Here is a 21,588-nt window from a genome sequence, read left to right as displayed (position 1 = left end):
ACCGCACAATTGCACTCATCTCACATGCTAGTAAAGTAATGCTCAAAATTCTCCAAGCCAGGCTTCAGCAATACATGAACCATGAACTTCCAGATGTTCAAGCTGGTTTTAGAAAAGGCAGAGGAACCAGAGATCAAATTGCCAATATCCGCTGGATCATCGAAAAAGCAAGAGAATTCCAGAAAAACATCTATTTCTGCTTTATTGACTATGCCAAAGCCTTTGACTGTGTGGATCACAATAAGCTGTGGAAAATTCTGAAAGAGATGGGAATACCAGACCATGTGACCTGTCTCTTGAGAAACCTGTATGCAGGTCAGGAAGCAACAGTTCGAACTGGACATGGAACAACAGACTGGTTCCAAATAGGAAAAGGAGTCCATCAAGGCTGTGTATTGTCACCGTGCTTATTTAACTTATATGCAGAGTACATCATGAGAAATGCTGGGCTGGAAGAAACACAAGCTGGAATCAAGATTGCCGGGAGAAATATCAATAACCTCAGATATGCGGATGACACCACCCTTATGGCAGAGAGTGAAGAAGAACTGAAGAGCCTCTTGATGAAGGTGAAGGAGGAGAGTGAAAAAGTTGGCTTAAAGCTCAACGTTCAGAAAACTAAGATCATGGCATCTGGTCCCTTCACTCCATGGGAAATAGATGGGGAAACAGTGGAAACAGTGTCAGACTTGACTTTTTGGGGCTCCAGAATCACTGCTGATGGTGACTGCAGCCATGAAATTAAAAGACGCTTACTCCTTGGAAGGAAGGTTATGGCCAACCTAGATAGCATATTTAAAAGCAGAGACATTACTTTGCCAACAAAAGTCCGTCTAGTCAAGGCTATGGTTTTTCCAGTGGTCATGTATGGATGTGAGAGTTGGACGGTGAAGAAAGCTGAGCGCCGCAGAATTGATGCTTTTGAACTTTGGAGTTGGAGAAGACTCTTGAGCGTCCCTTGGACTGCAAGGAGATCCAATCAATCCATCCTAAAAGAGATCAATCCTGGGTGTTCATTGGAAGGTCTGATGTTGAAGCTGAAACTCCAATACTTTGGCCACCTCATGCGAAGGGTTGACTCATTGGAAAAGACCCTGATGCTGGGTAGGATTGGGGGCGGGAGGAGAAGGGGATGACAGAGGGTGAGATGGTTGGATGGCATCACCAACTCGATGAACATGGGTTTGGGTAGACTCCGGGAGTTGGTGATGGACAGGGAGGCCTGGCGTGCTGCAATTCATGGGATCGCAGAGAGTCGGACACGACTGAGCCCCTGAACTGAACTGAACTGAGTATTCCATTTTATATATGTACCACCTATTCTTTATCCATTCCTCTGTTGATGGACATTTAGGTTGCTTCCATGTCTTGGCTATTGTGAAGAGTGAATGAACCCTGGGGGGTATGTATCCTTTCAGATCATGTCTTTTTCCAGATATATGCTCAGGAGTGAAACTGAGTGACAATCTTTCTTTTTAATAAATGTGTGGCCTTGAGGAAATTGCTCAAGATTTTTGAGTTTTTGTTCCCTCTCTAGTAAAAGGGGGATTATACCTTCCTGTGAAAGTTGTGATGTGGATTAGGAGTGACGGTATATAGAGAACATTTAGATAGTCCCTGAGTTAAAGTAAGGGCTTCCCTCATAGCTTAGTTGGTAAAGAATCTGCCTGCCGTGCAAGAGACCCTGGTTCAATTCCTGGGTCAGGAAGATCCACTAGAAAGGGATAGGCTACCCACTCTAGTATTCTTGGGCTTCCCTTGTGGCTCAGCTGGTAAAGAATCCGCCTGCAATGTGGGAGACCTGGATTCAATTCCTGGGTTGGGAAGATTCCCCTGGAGAAGGGAAAGGCTACCCACTCCAGTGTTCTGGCCTGGAAAATTCTAAATAAATGTTCAATGAGGAGTATCTATTATTATGATACTTTACTTTAGGTTTCAAGAGGTAAGGGTCTCAGATAGTTATTGACTTTTTCTAAATTAGAATAACTTTTAAAATAAAAGCTAGTCAGATGAAGATAAAAAGGAAAATTATTTTCTAAAATGTACATTTGCGTCAGCATTAAATGGATATAAATTATAGATTTTTATTATCAATGATAGTACCTAATATTTATCACATGCTTACTATGTCCAGGCACCATGTTAAAACTTTTGTCAAGTTTATTTACATTCAGCTACATGAAACAAAAATGTAGCTAAAATGATGGGGTCTTATTTTTCTCATGTGACAAGAAGTGCCAAGATAACGGGTGGCAGTCCAGTGGTTAGGACTCCACATCCTCCCTGCTGAGGGCCCAGTTTCAGCCCCCGGTTGGGGAACTAAAATCCCACAGGCTGGGCAATGAGGCCAGAAAACAAACAAAAAAATTGAGAAAAAAAGATAAATGGTGGCTTACATTCATTCAGAGTCAGCATATTGCATCTCAAGTGTCTATACTGATTCAGAGTCAGCATATTATATCTCAAGTGTCTATACTGATTCAGAGTCAGCATATTACATCTCAAATGTCTGCAACTCCTGTCCCCTTTCCTTCTCTTGATTGTAAGATGCTTCATTCAGCGTCCGCCATCATATTTTCTTTCCAGACAGAGAAAGAAAAGCATGAAAGATACAGGCAAGTTGAGTCAGCGTCCTCCTTTCCAAGGAACTTCTCAGGACTCTTATTAGCCTAAAGTGGGTCTTATGTCTTTGTAAGAAAAGGTGGGAAATATTAACATAGTGGATGTCTTAAGTGGATGCATTACGGTAACCCCACCACCAATTGGAAATGAGGACGGGAAAACAGATAAAAAGCAGACAAGCAGTAGTCTTTACCTTACCTGAATTATCCCATTTAAGCCTTATAATAATCAGTGAGGCGTGTATTATTCATGTCACCTTCTATTTACAAAGAGTGTAATTGAGGTACCGAGTGATAAGTGACTTGCTGAAGGTTGCAGCTGCTAGCTGGTGTAGCTATGATTTAAACTTGATTTAGAGCCTACATTCAAATTTAACATACTGCTATATATTAAACACTTAGTTTTATTCACTTCCTTAAGTTTTTTTAAAAAGTCTCTTAAGCTGAATTTCCCTTTCTACTCAGATTTTAAAAGACTAATTTTTGTTGTTGAAATCTCTGTACTGAAAGAAATTGCTGTGAAAGTTTTGAGAACAGAGAATTTTACCCTGCGGTGAGCATTCTCCTAGTGAATGAGGTCGCAAGTGTATTAAGTCTCTAAAGTTAAAGGCAAACGAACATGAGGAGCATATTTTGTTCTTTCAGTACTTCTTTCAACCAAACATTTTTGGTGCCTATTGTATGCCAGCAACTGGAGATAACAGCTGAGCTAAACTGTTTTAACACAGCATCCTGGTTTTCCAGGGCTTTTGAGTTAGTAGTAAATCCCAAGGAGGAAACATGCTGATTCCTAGACAATAAGGCTAGCTGTATTTATAAAAATATGTTTTATTTTGTGGTGTTTTGTTGTTTTCAAAGCACTTTCATGTGCAGTACTTTGTTATACCTAATTATCCTATCCTACTTTGGCTATTGGATTAGCCAAAATTTTGTTCAGGTTTTTCTGTAACAGCTTATGGAAAACCCCAAACATTTTGGCCAACCTAATAAAATTTTCCTTCTGTTTATTGAAAGCTTCTAATCAATCAAAGAGTAAGCATAGAAGATAGAATGACAGAAACTTATGGTACAGCGATTATTTTTTTCTGTCTCAAAAATGTTGCAGCTGGTAAATTGTTTCCCCCACTGAAATTCAACATTTTGGGGTTTTGTATTCCAGAATCATCTAGTGAAGAGAAAAATGATGGCAGAGGAAGATGAGCCAAACATTAAAGTCCATATACTCACAAAATATGATGCTATTACACTTAATTCCCAAAGGCTGTCTAACTTTATAGGCTGAGATTTTATTGATGGTATTTCTGAATTCTTTCTTGGATTATATTTTTAAATATAGTTCTATGTTCATTGTTTTGGTTTGGTTTCATTTTAGAGTCTACAGTGATATATATGTAACATTACTTGCCTGTTTTCCTTTTCACCCACATTTTTTTCTGGTGGTATTTAGTGCTCATTTTTCTACAACAGTTATTCTAACTGGTAATGCTAACGTGAATTATGTTGGATTTTATTTGCATTCTTTATTAACCATTCAATTTTGGGGAAGATTCACATTCAGATAGCAGACATTACTCTCCAGATCATGAAAGAATTAATTCATCACTTTCTACAAAGTCTCAAAGAAGATTCACAGAATACAAAAGAAAACTAGATGGAAAATCCCACTTTATTATCAACATTAACGGAGTTGTCTGGAAAGATGCTCTGTGTGTGCTTAGTCACTCAGTCATGTTTGACTCTTGCGACCGCATGGACTGTAGCTCACCAGGCTCCTCTGTCTATGAAATTCTCCAGGTGAGAATAGTGGAGTGGGTAGCCATTCCCTTCCCAACCCAGGGATCAAACCTGTGTCTTCTGCGTTGCGGGCAGATTCGTTATTGTCTGAGCCACCAGGGAAGCACAAGAGCAATGCATCTCAGACATTAATGTGCTTACAAAGCACCCAGGAGCCCTCTTAAAACACCGATTCTGATTCAGTAAGTCTGAAGTTGGATTGGAATCTCTTTCTACCAAGTTCTCATGTAGAATTGATACTTTTGGCCCAAGAACCACACTTTTAATGGAAACATACCACATATTAGTCAAAGGCTAATGAAGGACTTTTCATTCCTTTCAAGGTCAAATTTTATCATAGCTGTGACCAGGGAAGAGAGAAGTGCTCTGGTTACTGAACAGAAAATAAGAGAGAATAAGGAAGTCTCTCTCCTCATGGTCACCATCTTTGATAGCAAAGGAAAATGGGAATGCCCGCTCCACCCAGCTGAGTTATCAGTGATTACTAACACCATATCCACAATGGTTTTTTTCCTTAAAGTCTATTTCATCTGAACTAAATGTTAACTACAAATACTTTGCTTTTGAATACATTTCCCTCTTATGTCTTTATTCTTTAACTTTCAACTTTTTGTACCCTTATGTTTTAGGTGAGTCTCTTGAAAGACCCATTGCTCTTATTCTAGACTGACAGTAGTTTACTGAACTTGAGATTTTAGTTAATTTACTTTGAATTACATTTTATAGCATTATTTTATACTAATTATTTGTTCCGTATTTTCTGTTCCACTCTTTTTTTTTTTTGACTGTGACGACAACATGTATAATAATGATAGAAACCATGGTCTACTTCTTAACTGGGTTGAGCTTTCTACACTAATAGGAAAGAAATGGCAAAGCAAAATACAGCACAAATAAATTTGAGGTTTAAAAGTTTATTCAAACTAAAATTAGCCAGCAACTAAGATAAAGACCTGCTGTACACCTTGCTTTCAGCAGAAAGATAAAGTTGCCATATGGAAAAAAGAGGAGAGCTAGTAAAAGGATGGGATGATTTGTTTGAGAAAAAGAAATTGCAAAATATTTGAGCCTAAAGGCATGTAAGTGGACAGAAAAGTGAAAAGATTCACTATCATCTTAATAAATAACAGTTCATATTAAATATAAAATTTAAAATAGCACTCTTTGTTGGGAAGGCTGATGTAGTATTCAAGTCTAAATATCTAAATTCAATCTTAAAGTGTTGATTTTAACTGAATGTCTTCTTTCCAAAAGCTTTCAGAAGTAATTTTATTTCAATATGGCTTGCAGCTAGGTTTAAATACACATTGGACTGGGGTGTAAAATTTGGTTAGGTGCTTTACTTGAAAATTCACTAGGAACTGTCAGCTTATAATTCATGCTTCCAGGCAACTGCCTAGTGTATGGACAGTTTGAAGAGTTTGGTAGCTTTTATTTTATATTATTGAAACTAATTTCCTCATATTAATAAGCATTTCAAGTCACATATTAGCAGATCAAGGCTACATTAGCCAGCACAAAAACAAAGGGCAAAAAAAAAAATTCTCCTTTACTTTCTACAAGAACTAAGTCTATCAGTGGGGATCCAGCTATAAGTTTGTGTCTATGCGTGCATGCTAAGTCACTTCAGGCCTGTCTGACTCTTTGTGACCCCATGGACTGTAGCCTGCCAGACTCCTCTGTTCATGGTATTCTCCAGGCAAGAATACTAGAGTGGGTTGACATGTCCTCCTCCAGGGGATCTTCCAGACCCAGGGATCCAACCCACATCTCTTATGTCTCCTGCATTGGCAGGCATGTTCTTGACCACTAGCGCCACCTGGGAAGCCCCTTATGTATATGTATGTGTGAATTTAAGAGTAAAAAATAAACATTATATAACATACTTTATGCTCAATAATAATCTTACTAGTATTTAGAGAGCCTACAAGTCTAAGCACACACACATTATAACTTTAATACATGTTTGATATGATAGGAGATAAAAATAATTGCTTATGGTCATAAACCACAAAGAATATCCTATCTAGATGAATAAGTGAAGTGAATGCTGTAACTCATAGCTTATCCTTCAAAGGTTAGGCCATGCGTGTGGTGGACAAGAGCTAATGTGTGGCTTCTGAATCAGGTTGGAGGGCAAGTCAGAGATTCCTGCAAATGGCCCAGACTCCTCAAGTAAAACATCTTCTGTGAATAAAGTAGAGATTAGATAGTTGGCTCTGCAGAAGGAGGTAGTGAAGACAATTGACTTATTTTGTCCTTGATTCTGAGAGGAACTGGAAAAGAAACCTCCCCTGACACTTAATAAACACAAGCTCCATCTCACTTGGGTTAGAACAGTGAGATCATAATACATGCATAGCCCAATGAAAACAGAGACAAACATTTAGTTTAAAGTGATTCCAGATTCATGGCATCCTCTTGTGGTCTGGAAGAGGAAAATGAAAATCCTCTTTTGGGGGGATACATTTTAATCCTCAAAGGATTCCTATACACGAGGCACCAAGGAGCTCATATTTTTAGAAAATGTGGAAACAAATCAACACGAGTACTCGTTAGTAAGTTGCATATTTAAAAAGTATGAAGCAAATGATTAATATGTCTAAAGAATAAAGGAGTATTAAAATAATAATTGAGGAGCACAGTTCTTCCTATGCTAACCTACTGTGTTCCCCCTTTGCCTGGGAAAGTAATAAAGCCAATCTTTCTTTCTCCTCCATAAAAAACAAAATAAACTAATGATTGAGACAAAGAACAATCAAATTTCTCAAGACATTTTTGAAAAAGAGCCAATAGAACTTCTAGAAGTGAGAGATAACAGTATCATAAACTTAAGCAGTTTATCGCAGCCATGGAGGGAATAAATGAATTGGCAAATAGAACTGAAATAATTATCCAGAATGTGGCACACAGAGACAAAGATACGGGGAATATGAAAGAAAGGTTGAGATGTGGGAGATGGAGTGAGAAGTTCACTTTACATTAGAGGTTTAAAAGATCAAAAAGAGATAGTGAAAGGAGATGTAATATTTTAAGAAATAATAGTTCAAATTTGGGCTATCAATAAATCCCAAGCAACATAATAAAAATAAACTCACTCTAGGAAAAGTCATTATTTACTTACAGAAAAGTAAAAGCAGAGACCAACACTTAACATAAAAGTAGTGAAGAAAAGAAAGGAGAGGGGAAGGAACAAAAAGACAAACAGTACAAGGTGGGAGTGTGGTGAGTAATTCAACATCGTTGAACCAAATCCAACAGTTCAAAGGGAGAGACTGTCAGACTGGAATAAGAAAATGAAAGAGGCCAATAAGCTATTTTCAAGAGCTCCACTCAGAACATGAAGATAAAGACAGGCTGAAAAGTTGAAGAAGGTGAAGAATACGGCAGAGACATTCTAACCAAAGAAATAATGTTTCAGATATAGCAGACTTTAAAGTAAAAATATTCTCAGGCATAAAGAGAGTTAATGTTCGACAGAAAAAGGATCAGTTGATTATTTCTCTGGTTAACAGAATTAGAATAAAGTCCTTTTAGGAAGATAGTTTGGTTTGTTGGATTTCATAAACAGAGACGGAGTTTATTCTGGTGGTAGACATAAACCACTTATTGAATGTGTGCCCTTGAGGAAATATTTAAATTTCTAGAACCTCAGCTTCCTACTCAGTGAAGTAGAATAATACCATTTAACTCTTGTTTAATAATCACAGATAATTCATCTAAGGCATGTAGCACTGTGCCAGTTACATAGCTTTACTGATGTCGGAAAAGTCAAGGAAAAGGCTATTGGTTTTACACTGTAGTATCTTTACATAAGCAGAAAGATCAGGCCTATACATTTATTTTGGTTAGAAGAATAATCCTTGGGATGTCTAAATTACTTCAAAGATAGCTATTCTCTTATAGAAACTTCACTGCCCCAGAGGCTTGTTATAATCTGAAATTTCATTAAAAAATAACATTTCCTTTGACAAAAACCAAGAGAGAATATATGGAGGAATGCCCATTTTTGCCAAACTCAGGATTGATCTGAGATCAAACCAGAGCTTTATAGAGATGTGTTCATAATCTTTAAGATGCTGTAAAGTTGTTCAATGTTATTATCTACCTAATGCCTATTAAGAAAAAATATATATTTACTTTTACCCTTATACACTGTCCTCTCAGCCTTCTCTTTCATTGGGCACAGCTAATAGTCACAAGGTCTTTTATATTTTAGGCTAGCACATCACCTAAACTATCTTTATTGCATATATTTTCAATATTCAATCTGTTCTCTAATGTGAAATTTTAGTTACTGAGAAACTTGTGCATTTCAAAATGTGTAATTATACAGTAATTTTATGTTCACAGAGAGACTGAGGACAGAGCATTTCAGAATCATAACAACAAAACTATTCAGCCTCCCCACCCCCATCCTCATCCCTAGCTGGGATTTCCATAATAATAGTTGGTTTTTTTTAAACTTGAAAGTGCATGGCTATAAAACTTAAACACCCCTGAACAATTCCAAAATTCGACCCCAGATCACTTGTGCTGAGAAAAACAGACTCCTTTTCATATCCCTACGAAGACTGTTGTCAACTGGGAGAAAAACAAAAATCATACAACACAACGTAAGAGTTGGGACTTGAGTTAATTCAGTATCTTATGAGGAAAGTAGCCCAGCAAACAGCCTTTAAGGTAGCTCTGAGAAACTGTTTCCAAGAGGGAGGGGTGGAGGCCAGCATGCATGTGATTTTGATGAAGAGGTCGGTGTAATCGAGCACACATCTCAGTAGAAGCTTGCCGTTAGGCCTGAGGAGCAGATATACCCATGAATGATTTTAGTGCTTTTTCTAGTGTAGAAAGATGCGAGAATCCAGGTTCATAAAAATTTTTCCTGAATTATTTCTAACTACATATGAAGGACTTTTTTTCTTTTTGCCTGTTTCCCCAGAGCACAGTGCACCTCATCTTGGTCTTGACCCTGAGCTCCTTTCAGGGTGTACCATCGTCAGCAACTGCAGTGGCTAATGGCTTGGTTCTTAGAGAACTGGATGCTGGGCAACACTCTTTGCTTCACACACTCATTGAGAGAGTGTCTGTATGTTTTTTCACATTTATCCCCTGCCTGATGGAGCACAGGCTGCTCAAACAAAGCAGCTGGGTGGCAGTGGTACGCCTCCATTTCTCCTTGGACACAGGCAGGGTTAGTTCCAGAAAATTCTCACATATGACCCGTGGCTGTCACCAAAGCACTTCTTATTTCTAAGTGGAAAGTTGTATTTAGATCTGAGTTGCACAACCTAACATGTTCTCTTTACAAACTAGATATGGTCCATCTTTCTTCACTTTTTAGTCTTCCTCACACCCTATCCCGCATCCCCACCCCAATATTCCATCTAGGAGGCATGAAACTTCAGACTGGTCATGGCCCCTTTTGGTCTCAAGTGCCTCATTTATTGAATGGAGATAATAATACTGTACTCACATCACAAAATGTTACAGGTATAGCATTATATGTGAAAAGTACAAAGCATTTAATGTATGTTTTGGCTATATATCACCCTTCTAAAATTGTGCTGTATTTCATATTTGCATGTGTTTTTATCTTTATAACCTTTTTATAACCTTTATAACCTCTTTATAACCTTCTTAAAGACTGAAGCTGCTATTACTCAGTTGCTAATCTCTTTCTGTTTTTTGTCCCTTTTTTAATTTCTTATTTTGCTGTAGCAGATAGTAATGTGCCTTACTCAGAGTAAACCTTCCATTATTATATGTTGAATTACACATTAATCCCCCCCCATTTATTTACTCTCCTTCAGATCAAATTCCTATGTGCCTCTCTCATCTCACACTGAACTTAGTTCATTTCTTGTGTTGATGCTGGACTCTCCGAGGGCTTGATGGTACTCTGGAGGCAATCGCTGATGCCATTAAATTAAAGCATGTCTGATATTTGCGGCCATGTACAATCCTTAGTAGGCTTTTTCTGTGTCACATCTAATTGGTACTGGTTTTGTTTTGTTTTGTTTTGGATGAAGAAAATCAGAGTTAGGATAAGTAACTTACCTGTGATCCCAATGCTAGTGAATGACTAGAACCCCATGTTCTTGTCTTCTCGTCCGAAGTTATTTCAGAATATCAGAGAGTAGTTATTTAGGGTGTGGGGAGGGTGCGTGTGTGGGCTGGAAAGCAGATAAGTAAGAAAGAGGTAACTTCATGATTCCTTACTCTGTTGGTCAAATAAAATGTCCTTTGTTATAGCTTTTAAGAAGTGTTGAGAATGAAAAATAATTTTTTCTTTATTTTTCTAGATACTTGGCTGAAACCCCCCACAGCAATGAGGCAGATTAACAATATCAACAATAAAGATATTTATATCATTAGGCTGACTACACAAATTTGCTTTTGTGGACAGTTGCTATTTTTTAAGAAAGTTATTTTTACTAGGAAAGAAGCTTTAAAATGGCAGTGTTTTATATATATGTGGCTTTTTAAACAAAAAGGTATCTAGAACTAGGCAGTCCCTAGAGGGCACGGCAATTTTATAGTCATCAAAGATAAGTGTTTAGGCCATCAAGACAACACGTATTCAGGCACCAAGGAGGAGGGAAGAGGGGACAGGGATAAAGAGGTGCAACTTTCAACCAAAACAGCTTCCTTCAAGGAGCCTTCCAATTTTTCTTTTTTTTTGCATCTGCAAATACCTCTTTTTATTGTTACACTAAAATCCATTTATAGAAATTTTTGTGAACTGGTTTATAGGTCTTAGTTACAAGGTTATACTTTCATCAAGGAACACAGCAGTTATTTTATTGAAATTGAAATTGCCACCTGGACATTTCAATAGAAAAAAATAAAGGAAGGATGGAGTGATTGTTATCTTTTTAACTTTTTATTTTTTATTGGAGTATAGCTGACTAACAATATTGTGATAGTTTCAGGTGGACAGCAAAGGAACTCAGCCATACATGTAGAGGTATCCATTCTCTCCCAAATCCCTCTCCCATCCAGGCTGCCACAAAACATTGAGCGGAGTTCACTGTGCTATAGAGTAGGTCCTTGTTGGTTACGCAGTTTACATATAGCTGTGTGTACATGTCGATTTCAAACTCCCTAACTATCCCTTCCCCCTGTTCTTCCTCCCTGGCAACCATAAGCTCATTCTTTAAGTCTGTTTTATAAATAAGTTCATTTGTATCATTTCTTTTTAGATTCCATATATAAGGGATGTTATACAATATTTCTCCTTCTCTGTCTGACTTCACTCAGTATGACAATCTCTAGGTCCATGTATGTTGCTACAAATGGCATTATTTCATTATTTTTAATGGCTGGGTAATATTCCATTGTATGTATATACTATATCTTCTTTATCCATTCCTCTGTCAGTGGACATTTAGATTGCTTCCATGTCTTGGCTATTGTAAACAGTGCTGCAGGATTTCTAACTGCGCTTCCATTTAAATCACATTAGGCTGAACATAGTCATGCAGCCAAAATTAATGCAAGTCAGTCTTGGACGAGTAATATTTTAGCTGAACACTTTGCTTCCCTGAATAACATTAATGTTTTGTTACTAAGCAATAGTAACACCTAAATGTCCATCAGCAGATAAATGGATAAAGAAGATGTGGTATATATAATATTTTATAACTTTATATATAATATTTTATATAAGTATTTATATATAAATATTTCATATATTTTATATAGAATTATATATATATATATATACAATGGAATGTTACTCAGCCATAAAAGAATGAAATCATGCCATTTATGGCAGTGTGTATGGACCTAGAGATTATCATGCTAAAGTGAAATGAGAAAGACAAATATTATATAATAATGCTAATATGTGGAATCTAAAAGGATGATACAAATGAACTTATTTACAAAACAGAAATAGACTCACAGACATAGAAAATAAACTTATGATTACCAAAGAAGGGGGAGGAGGTACAAATTAGGAATTTGATATTAATACATACACACTACTGTACAAAGCTCAACGTTCAGAAAACTAAGATCATGGCATCTGGTCTCATCACTTCATGGGAAATAGATGGGGAAACAGTGGAAACGGTGTCAGACTTTATTTTGGGGGGCTCCAAAATCACTGCTGATGGTGATTGCAGCCATGAAATGAAAAGATGCTTACTCCTTGGAAGGAAGGTTATGACCAACCTAGATAGCATATTTAAAAGTAGAGACATTACTTTGCCAACAAAGATCCGTCTAGTCAAGGCTATGGTTTTTCCAGTCTTCATGTATGGATGTGAGAGTTGGACAATGAAGAAAGCTGAGCGCCGAAGAATTGATGCTTTTGAAATGTGGTGTTGGAGAAGACTCTTGAGAGTCCCTTGGACTGCAAGGAGATCCAACCAGTCCATCCTAAAGGAGATCAGTCCTGGGTGTTCATTGGAAGGACTGATGTTGAAGCTGAAACTCCAATACTTTGGCCACCTCATGCGAAGAGTTGACGCATTGGAAAAGACCCTAATGCTGGGAAGGATTGGGGGCAGGAGGAGAAGGGGACAACAGAGGATGAGATGGTTGGATGGCATCATGAACTCGTTGGACATGGATTTGGGTAAACTCCGGGAGTTGGTGGACAGGGAGGCCTGGCATTCTGCGATTCATGGGGTCGCAGAGAGTTGGACACGACTGGGTGACTGAACTGAACTCAACTGAACTGTATATAAAATAGATAATCAACAAGGACCTATACTGTGTATTCCAGGGAGCTCTAATCAGTATTCTATAATAACCTATACAGGGAAATAATCTGAAAAAGAATAGATATATGTATATGTATAACTGAATCACTGCTATACACACAAACACACAAACTAACAGAACATTGTAAATCAACTATATGTCAATTTAAAAAATAAGAAAGAATGGGAGGATGAATACTGAGTGAGCAGTTAGCAAGTTTCATTGTAGTTAAGAAGGATTTCATACACATAGACATACACATACTCACACACACATATATATTTGAATATACAAAGTAATGAGATATTGCTTTGAGATTGTTGCAGGCTCTATACCAATAAACCTAACCAGAGCAAGAAGAGGATCCGGGTCAGCTTCTTTTCTGTTTACATGGTAAAGGTTTCAAGAAATATTTTTGCTACTGACTTTACCATGGAGAATAGCATTATTGAATTTAGACACAATAAAACAAGATATTTTAATTTAGTCGAATATATAGTAATAAAATAAATCAAAGCTTTAACTAGTCCTTGGCTCACCATCATGGTCCTATCTACATTTCCCTTCACATTAATTAATATTTCCCTCAAAATAGGAATGCTTTGAAGCCAGTGTACTTGTTTTTATATTGATAGTTCATAAACAACACTTTTTGTTCCTTTAGACTTATCACTATGGGAAACAATGAAATGAGACCTAGGCTATCACAAAGCTTAGACACTAGATTTAGCATGCTTGCCACATATTATGGAAACTTAACTTAACTCATTTTCATTTTCTTCCCTCCTTGTCTGCCTTCTCCACAGGCTGTATATTGATGGTCCCTTTGGAAGTCCGTTTGAAGAGTCACTGAACTACGAGGTTAGCCTCTGCGTGGCTGGAGGGATTGGAGTCACTCCGTTTGCATCAATCCTCAACACTCTGCTGTATGTCATTTTGATCCGTTATATTAGTGCACATAGAGAGCTGTCTATTTCAGACATCTCTTTTAGTAAGAAGTAATTCCTTACAGAATTCTTCTACTTGTTCAAAAAACTCTATTTACTGACTGATAAGGGGAGTAAATGAGTGCTTCTCAATATGTGGTCCATGGCTTTCAGCATGTTCTCTTGTAAAATAACATCCGTATCACAATTGTGTCTTACTCTGTCCTTTTCCTCTGTTAAAGTCATTCCACCAGCCCCTGTTTCTCTGCTTTCTCATCAGGGGTAAGTGGCATTACTAATTCATTTAGTCAACAAATATTTTTGAGCATTTATGTGTGATTGATCTTATAGTTACTGGTAATATAGCAATGACTGAGTAGTGTCTCTGCCCTTGAAAAGTTTACTTTCAAATAGGGCAGGAAAGAAATAAACCAGTGAAAAATTCACAAATAACATCATTTCAGAAAATATTAGAAGTGTGGTGAAGAGAAGAAAGATTAATGGGATATAGAAATAAAGGGTCAGGGTTATTGTAGAGGTATCGTCAGGAAATCCTCTCTGAGGAGATGACAAATGAGCACATCATTCCTAGGTCTGTTACTCAGCAGATTTATAACAGACTGAAGAATAGAAATTTCAGAGGTAAGATTGCTTAAGCAGGATATACTTATTCAGTTATTTTCGTTTTGGTTTACAAGCAAAAATTAATTGACAGGGATTCTCATGAAACCACAAACAAAATCTATTTCATTCACTTTTCAAGAAAACACAATTTTCATTAAAAGTCTGTTTTATGAAGTACAAAAAAAGAAATAATAATTTGAAGTGATGTGTTTGAATGATATTTTGATTTTAAAATCTTGATATAAATTTGGGACTTTGGGGAGGTTCTTAAAAAAATAACTATATTCCAAGCCAGAAATTAGTTGTTTCTGAAAACATATTGCAAGTTATTTGGACATCTAAAGCTTAAACAAGGGAATAATATTTTGTTAACCTTAAGCTTACTTCATAATTATAAGGAGGAATCCAGATGTGGAATTGTGAATTGCTGGAATGCATTACATAGTACGTGGTTATGAAATCTCTTTCTTTAATGATTATTAAGAAGGGGATAAACAACCAGCTTTCTGGAATGGTTTTGGCTCATTTTGCCTGGAACCCAGGGCAAGATGACCATTGGCGCCCTTCTGAATGATAGAATTAACAGAAAAATAAGAAAACTTTTTTCCTGAGATGCAGAGCTGATCCAAGAGTTTAGTTTATTGCCTTCAAGTGGAAATGGGTAATATGCATATAGTATCCGCAAGCATGAACACTTTAATTCATGGATTATATTATATCTCTGACTCGGTATATTGCATTTTAAATTAATTTGAGAGTTAGAGTAAGTGGTGTATCAGATACTAGAATGTAAATAACTTTTCTCTGTAGATTACTTACTAATGAGAAGCAAAATTTCAAGGATATAGGGATTCTTAATTCTTTTGCCATCATAATCAGTCCTGTGTTATTTCATTTTTAAAGGGATGACTGGAAACCATACAAGCTTAGAAGATTGTATTTTATTTGGGTATGCAGAGATATCCAGTCCTTCCGCTGGTTTGCAGACTTACTCTGTGTGTTGTATAACAAGGTAATATTAGATTTGCTTTTACTTTTGTAGTCTTTTTAATTTTAAAAGTAGCCATTTTATTTCAAATTATAAAAGAAATAGGTGCTCACTATAGAATAATATGCAGAGGAGTAGTGAGGAGGAAAAATATCTCTTAAGCCTAAAAAAAAAAAAAGATAGAATCTTTTAATAATTTGGTGCACATCTTTACAGATATTGGTATCTGTGAATTTGTATACCTAGGACGTTTTAACATAGGAAATGAATGCATATGGTTGGTAATACATGCATATAGGAAACATATTATGCAAATATGAATGCAAATTGATTGTGACTGAGGACAGATGAAAGAAAACATCTGCAGACAATTATTGTTACACTTTTCAGCCTTTATTCTCATAGTTCATATCTCCAACTTCAACATTCCAAGTGGATCATCAGCCAACTTTTGGCCTAGTATACAGAATTTCAAAAATCCCGAATTCTAAGCCGTATTCCTTCCAGAGATGAAAGCAGGCATTTTCATCTATCTTATCTGCAACTTTTACTTGTCTATTAATATATCTAGTTTTTAAGTTATTCAGGTAATACATATATGCATCATTGCTGCCGATTTTTGTAATAATCTACATGAAGCAACATCTCCATCCAATCCACGTAACCAGATGTTACTCATGAGCATTCTGAAAATTCTATCATACTATTTGTATTGTTCTGCAAATTGCCTTTTTAAGTGTATTTCTATCTAACCAGACACAAAAGAGCAAATATTGTGTGATTCCTTTTATATAAGGGACCTTGAGTAGTCTAATTCATAGAGACAGACAGTAGAATGGTGGTTGCCAGAGGTTTCCCAGAGGGCAAGTGGGGAGTTACTGTTTAATGGATATTGAGTTTCAGTTTGGAAAAATGAAAAAATTCTGGGAATGGATTGGTGATGATGGTTGCACAACAATATGAATATATTTAATGCTAATCAACTGTATACTTAAAAACAGCTAAAATGATCAATCTTATGCTATGTGTATTTTACCACAATAAAAAAAAGTGCAGTTTCCTGGGACTCACCAAGGGCCTGCTAAATCAGGAGAAAAAAACAGAGAGATGAGAAGCCACTGAAAGGATTTGAGCAGACTGATACGATTGTAGATCATCTTGAGAGTGTATGTGAAAATACAATTCTCAGGGTACTGCAGCTTCCAGAGGAGCAGAAAATGAGTAATAAGTCAGGAAAGGAGATTAATCAGAGTGTCCAGTGAGGTGGTAGGAAACCAAGAGTTAGTAGTTCTGTACTTAAGGTTAAGAGAGGAAAATCTTTCAAGAAGAGCATCATCACCACTTTCAAGTGTGTGTTTTCTCTACATTAATGTCTAAAACTGGACTTCCTGAGTTGGAGGCTGTGAGGACTTCAGGAATGAATTTAAATTTGTAATAGATACTAACAAAATGTCCCCCAAAGATGTTAAAACAATTTACATTTCCACCAAAGGATATAAGAGAAATTTACTCCAAACGTTATATTACCAATCTTTTACATTTCTAATCCTTTCTTAAACAAGGGGATCTCCCTGTATTTTTCCTTGAAACAGATGAGATTGAACCTCTCTTCTATGCTTATCAACCACTTTTATTTCTTGTTGGAGTTCCCATTTCTACCTTTACCTGTTTTTCTAGATCAAAATTTTCTTTCTTGAAAAGATATAGAGCTTATAATTGGATCCAAGAGCACATATAAATAATACATGCTTTATAGGGCAAGTAACAGAGCAGGAAAGGAATAAAGGAAATACAAAATATATAAATGGCTGGATATTCAAAGTAGTTGAATCTTAAAATTTCTTCTCAAGTTTTTTGGTGGATGTGTTTAATCCTTAGGAATCCATGGAATAACCAATATAAATGCTTAAAACTAGGGTAAACAACGTGGTGTTGATTATCTTCTACACACACCTCTGCACGCCTGTTTTAATTTTTCATGTCAAGAGCATGGACACTAGTCCTTTGACCCTCTGAGGATGATGTTAAAAAGAAAAGCGTTTTATTATTTTCTGCATTTGCAAATGAGTTACCAAATTCAGCATGTGTGTGTGTGTGTGTGTGTGTGTTAGTAGATACTATTTTTTGTCTACAAAAAGGGATAAGCTAAAATGGAGACATTGATATTAAAAATGTGTTATTTAAATTTGCGTTCTTCTCTCTGGAGCCTGTGGGCACCGAACACATTATTGATGCAGCGGGTATTGGCATGATCTCAGAGCAGCATCCTGGGAGACATTTAAGACAAAAATCAATGCAAGTCATGTGTTTTGTGAAGGGCTGTCCGTTACTGGCACTTGGAAATTTCAATTCCCTCACAGTTAAGATTCATGCACCCTGATTCAATTCCTAGAGAGCTTTAAAATGACTTTAGTGTTTGGATATAACTTGAGGCATCTGCGGCATGAAATATAATGATTATATTTTAAGAATATTATGGGTTCTGAGAATCATCATTTATCACTTTCAAAGTAAAGTAGGTTTTTATTGGGATTTTATAATTTAGCATTGCCACCTATCAGAGAATGTATAGTTTTAGTTCTGGAGGAAACCTGTGAGATGAGGTCATTGTCCTAATGAAGAAACTGGGGCCTATGTAAGTTGAGTACCTCTCTAGAAGTCTCAAGGTCAGACAGTGATGGCAATAGAGACAAGTCTCGTAGTCACCTGCCAGGTGCCCTTACTACTGTAAAGGGTGCCAGAGGGGTGCTGTAACCTCACTTAATCACTCTGTATTTGCAAAATAACTTCTTTTGCATTCCTAGAACTTTGAGTTTGAGTCCCAATATATCCCTTAAAAATCATTATTTTCATGCTATATAGAAACAGTTGTTGTTGTTGAGTTACTAAGTCACGTCCAACTCTTTGCAACCCCATGGATGGTAGCACACATGTCTCCTCTGTCCTCCACTATTTCCCAGAGTTTGCTCAAATTTGTGTCGAGTCAGTGATGCCATCCAACCATCTCATCCTCTGTCGTCCCCTTCTCCTCCCACCTTCAGTCTTTCTCAGCATCAGTGTCTTTTTCCAGTGAGTCGCCTCTTCACATCAGGTGGCCAAAGTATTGGAGCTTCAGCAATAGTCTTTCCAATGAATAATAGAAACAGAACTTGCAATCAGTTGATTCATTTGCTTCAATAAGGTCCAGCAAAACCGTACCATCTCCAGCAAACCTACTGTGCACACTGATGCTCAGGAAATAGTTTGGCTGCTGCAAAAGTGCTGGTCTCTTCTAGGCCTTTCCTCAGGTTCTACACATCAGATACTCATCTCTGTTCTCCAGAATGTACCATGGTTGTTGTGTTCCTTCTTTCTCTTCTGATTTTGATTTCTTTTCCTTCTCTTTCAGCATTTCTTTGTTTTAGGGTGGTGAAAGGAGGCCCTAAGAAGAATAATATTTTTTTAAATGTAGATTTCACAAGTCAGGATTCAGCCAGAGCAAGGCCAGGGTCATGAGCAGATTGGTTTTGCCTTCTGGATGAAAGAAGTATCTGGGTCAAAACCCTTTTACTCACTTTGTTGAATTCACTTTTCTTCAGATATTTTTCTTGGTCCATTTATTTTTCAAGATATCAAAGTGTTTGAGAGCTTTCCAAGATGCTTTTATTTTGGCAGGTACACTCCCTTCCTCATACATTTTTATATAAGGGAAATCAGTGTTACATAGAAAGAAGGTAGGAATGGAACCAGATTTTATCTGTTTTCATTTGTTTTGGTTTCTGTGATGCCTAGCATGCATTTTGTGTATCACTTTTGACTTTTTTGTAAAGAAAATCATGTTCTTTTTAAGTGAAATCTTGAGTAAAATTTAGAGACCCAGCGAATAAAATAAGAAATAAGTGAGAGGATTTAAAGGAATATTACTGTAGTATTTAACATATTTGATTTTGTGTCTGTGAAGGTAGCAGAACTAGTCCCATCCATTTCCTTCATCATAACTAATTAAATCTGTCAGGGACAGGTTATTAATGTTAGAATGCCATGTATGTGGTGCACGTATATGTGTGTATATATACACATTTGCTCGTAGATGTTGGCTGTGGTAAGACCAGATACGTCTTAACAGATTGCAGAATCACATATGTTAGGATAGGAGAGAGTCTGTGAATATAGAACACAGTTTAATGTCTATTTACTTTTATGTCCTCTCAGTTTTGGCAAGAGAACAGACCTGATTATGTCAACATTCAGCTGTACCTCAGTCAGACAGATGGGATACAGGTATGTGAGTGGATGTTATTGTAAATTAAACAATTCTCTTGAGAACAGAAGATTTACTGTAGGGGCTGTGCTGGAAGAAAACTTCTGCAGGTGGTTTGAAGAGACATTTCCCAGAGGAAAACCACTTTTGGAATGCATCCAGCAAACTCATGGCTCGTCCTTGAAGTCAGCAGTTTTCTGCCTTTCATCTGTCCTCACCTGGGAGTAGAGCAGACCTTTGACTTCATCTCTCTCCTTTTCACCATCACCTCAGCTAGAGATGAGAACACAAGTGAATGGTCTTGTGATTGTGTTCATTGAGGGGAGGTTTTATGTGGCAACAGAAGATAAGATCATACACAGTTAAGCTTGTTTCTCTTCAAGGGAAACTGAAAAACGGAACATCCACCACACATTATTTACTTCACTGCTAGACGCTGTATTGAGCATCTCATACACATTATCTCTTGTAATTCCAACAGATTCAAGAGGTATATGATATTGTGATCCCCATATCATAGATGAGGAAACTGTATATAGAAAACTTTGAGGAGATGTATAGCCGTATAAACCTGGGCATGAATGCTTTCACGAGTTTTATTGTTGTATTTTCCATCATATATTTCCTGTAATTCTTTGAATGCAAAATATGAATGCTTGTCTGTTACTTCAAAACTAATCTAAGCCTATTTTTTTAGTCAGATTTCTACCCTACTTGGTATATAAAAACATTTTATCTTATACTGCCATGAAGCAAATCAGTATCATTATGCCTCATGGTTTTGCAGTGATTAAGATAGGAAGCATAAATTACATCTGGTTCTCAGTTTGTCTCCCTGGAACTCGGACACTTTTCTTTCTCACTTGACTCTCTTTACCATCAATTCAGATCTAATACTCTTGTTAATTGCAAACAGCAGTCTATTAGAAGTTGTTTTTTGATAGATCCCAAATTTGGAGCTCTGCTGTATTAGACTGTCATGTTCAGGATCATCTCCTCAAATTTATGATGACAATTTGCAGTATCTTACTCATATAATGAGCCAACTATGACAACTTTGCAGCACAAAAATGCTTCAACAAAGCTTATGTGTTGCGCCCTCTTTGAGAGCAGGCAATTAGAATGCATTCTTTAATGCTGCAGTTGCTTCAAAATGAATGAAGCAACTAACTGAAGTCTAGGAAAGTCAGTCATTTGTACTAATGGTATTCAAGAAGATAATGGATTTTAAGGGGAAAGAGGGAGGAAATGATGCTTCTAAATGATTATACTTAATGGTTTGCCATTTGACACTTATATTCTTTATGTCACAGCAATTTGGTAGGAAGCCACAGCACCAGAAAAGATGATGTTATAGAAATGAATTATTTGCCCAATTCTGTGTCATATAAAACATAGTGCTTTCTTTTCGGCAGAAGATAATTGGAGAAAAATATCAAGCACTGAATTCAAGACTTTTTATTGGACGTCCTCGGTGGAAACTTCTGTTTGATGAAATAGCAAAATGTAACAGAGGGTAAGTACTATTCCTCAAAAATTTGACATGTGGCTAATGATCAAATTAAAATACTTAGTAATGGGTTTGCAAATTACAGAGTCACTTAAATACTCAATTATCACTACTGAAGATGGAAGCAAAGCAAGAACCACCTCAAGTATCTGTAATGCCAAATAATTAAAATT

At 36.8% G+C, this 21,588-nt stretch overlaps 1 protein-coding gene across 3 annotated transcripts in view; it reads left to right on the top strand.

Annotated features, from left to right (window-relative positions):
• Positions 1-21,588, top strand: part of NOX4 (NADPH oxidase 4) — a 184,812-nt gene that overhangs the window by 149,285 nt on the left and 13,939 nt on the right. Inside the window, exons 14-17 of one of the 3 annotated variants that reach the window (XR_014066487.1) lie at positions 13,934-13,988; positions 15,581-15,689; positions 19,857-19,925; positions 21,321-21,421. Coding sequence is in view for 2 of the 3 variants with exons in the window: in XM_081533348.1 (XP_081389474.1) it covers positions 13,934-14,053; positions 15,581-15,689; positions 19,857-19,925; positions 21,321-21,421 (399 nt within the window). In the remaining variant the exon portion in view is untranslated. Of the gene's footprint in view, positions 1-13,933; positions 14,054-15,580; positions 15,690-19,856; positions 19,926-21,320; positions 21,422-21,588 lie in introns of all 3 variants that reach the window. The other 2 variants (XM_081533348.1, XM_081533349.1) reach the window with 2 other exon arrangements.

Source organism: Giraffa tippelskirchi, chromosome 10, assembly GCF_054371585.1.
Source record: "Giraffa tippelskirchi isolate mGirTip1 chromosome 10, T2T-mGirTip1v1.2.pri, whole genome shotgun sequence".
Taxonomy (NCBI): domain Eukaryota; kingdom Metazoa; phylum Chordata; class Mammalia; order Artiodactyla; family Giraffidae; genus Giraffa; species Giraffa tippelskirchi.
The sequence above is the reverse complement of the archived record's forward strand: the minus strand, read 5'-3'. Positions and strand labels throughout refer to the sequence as shown.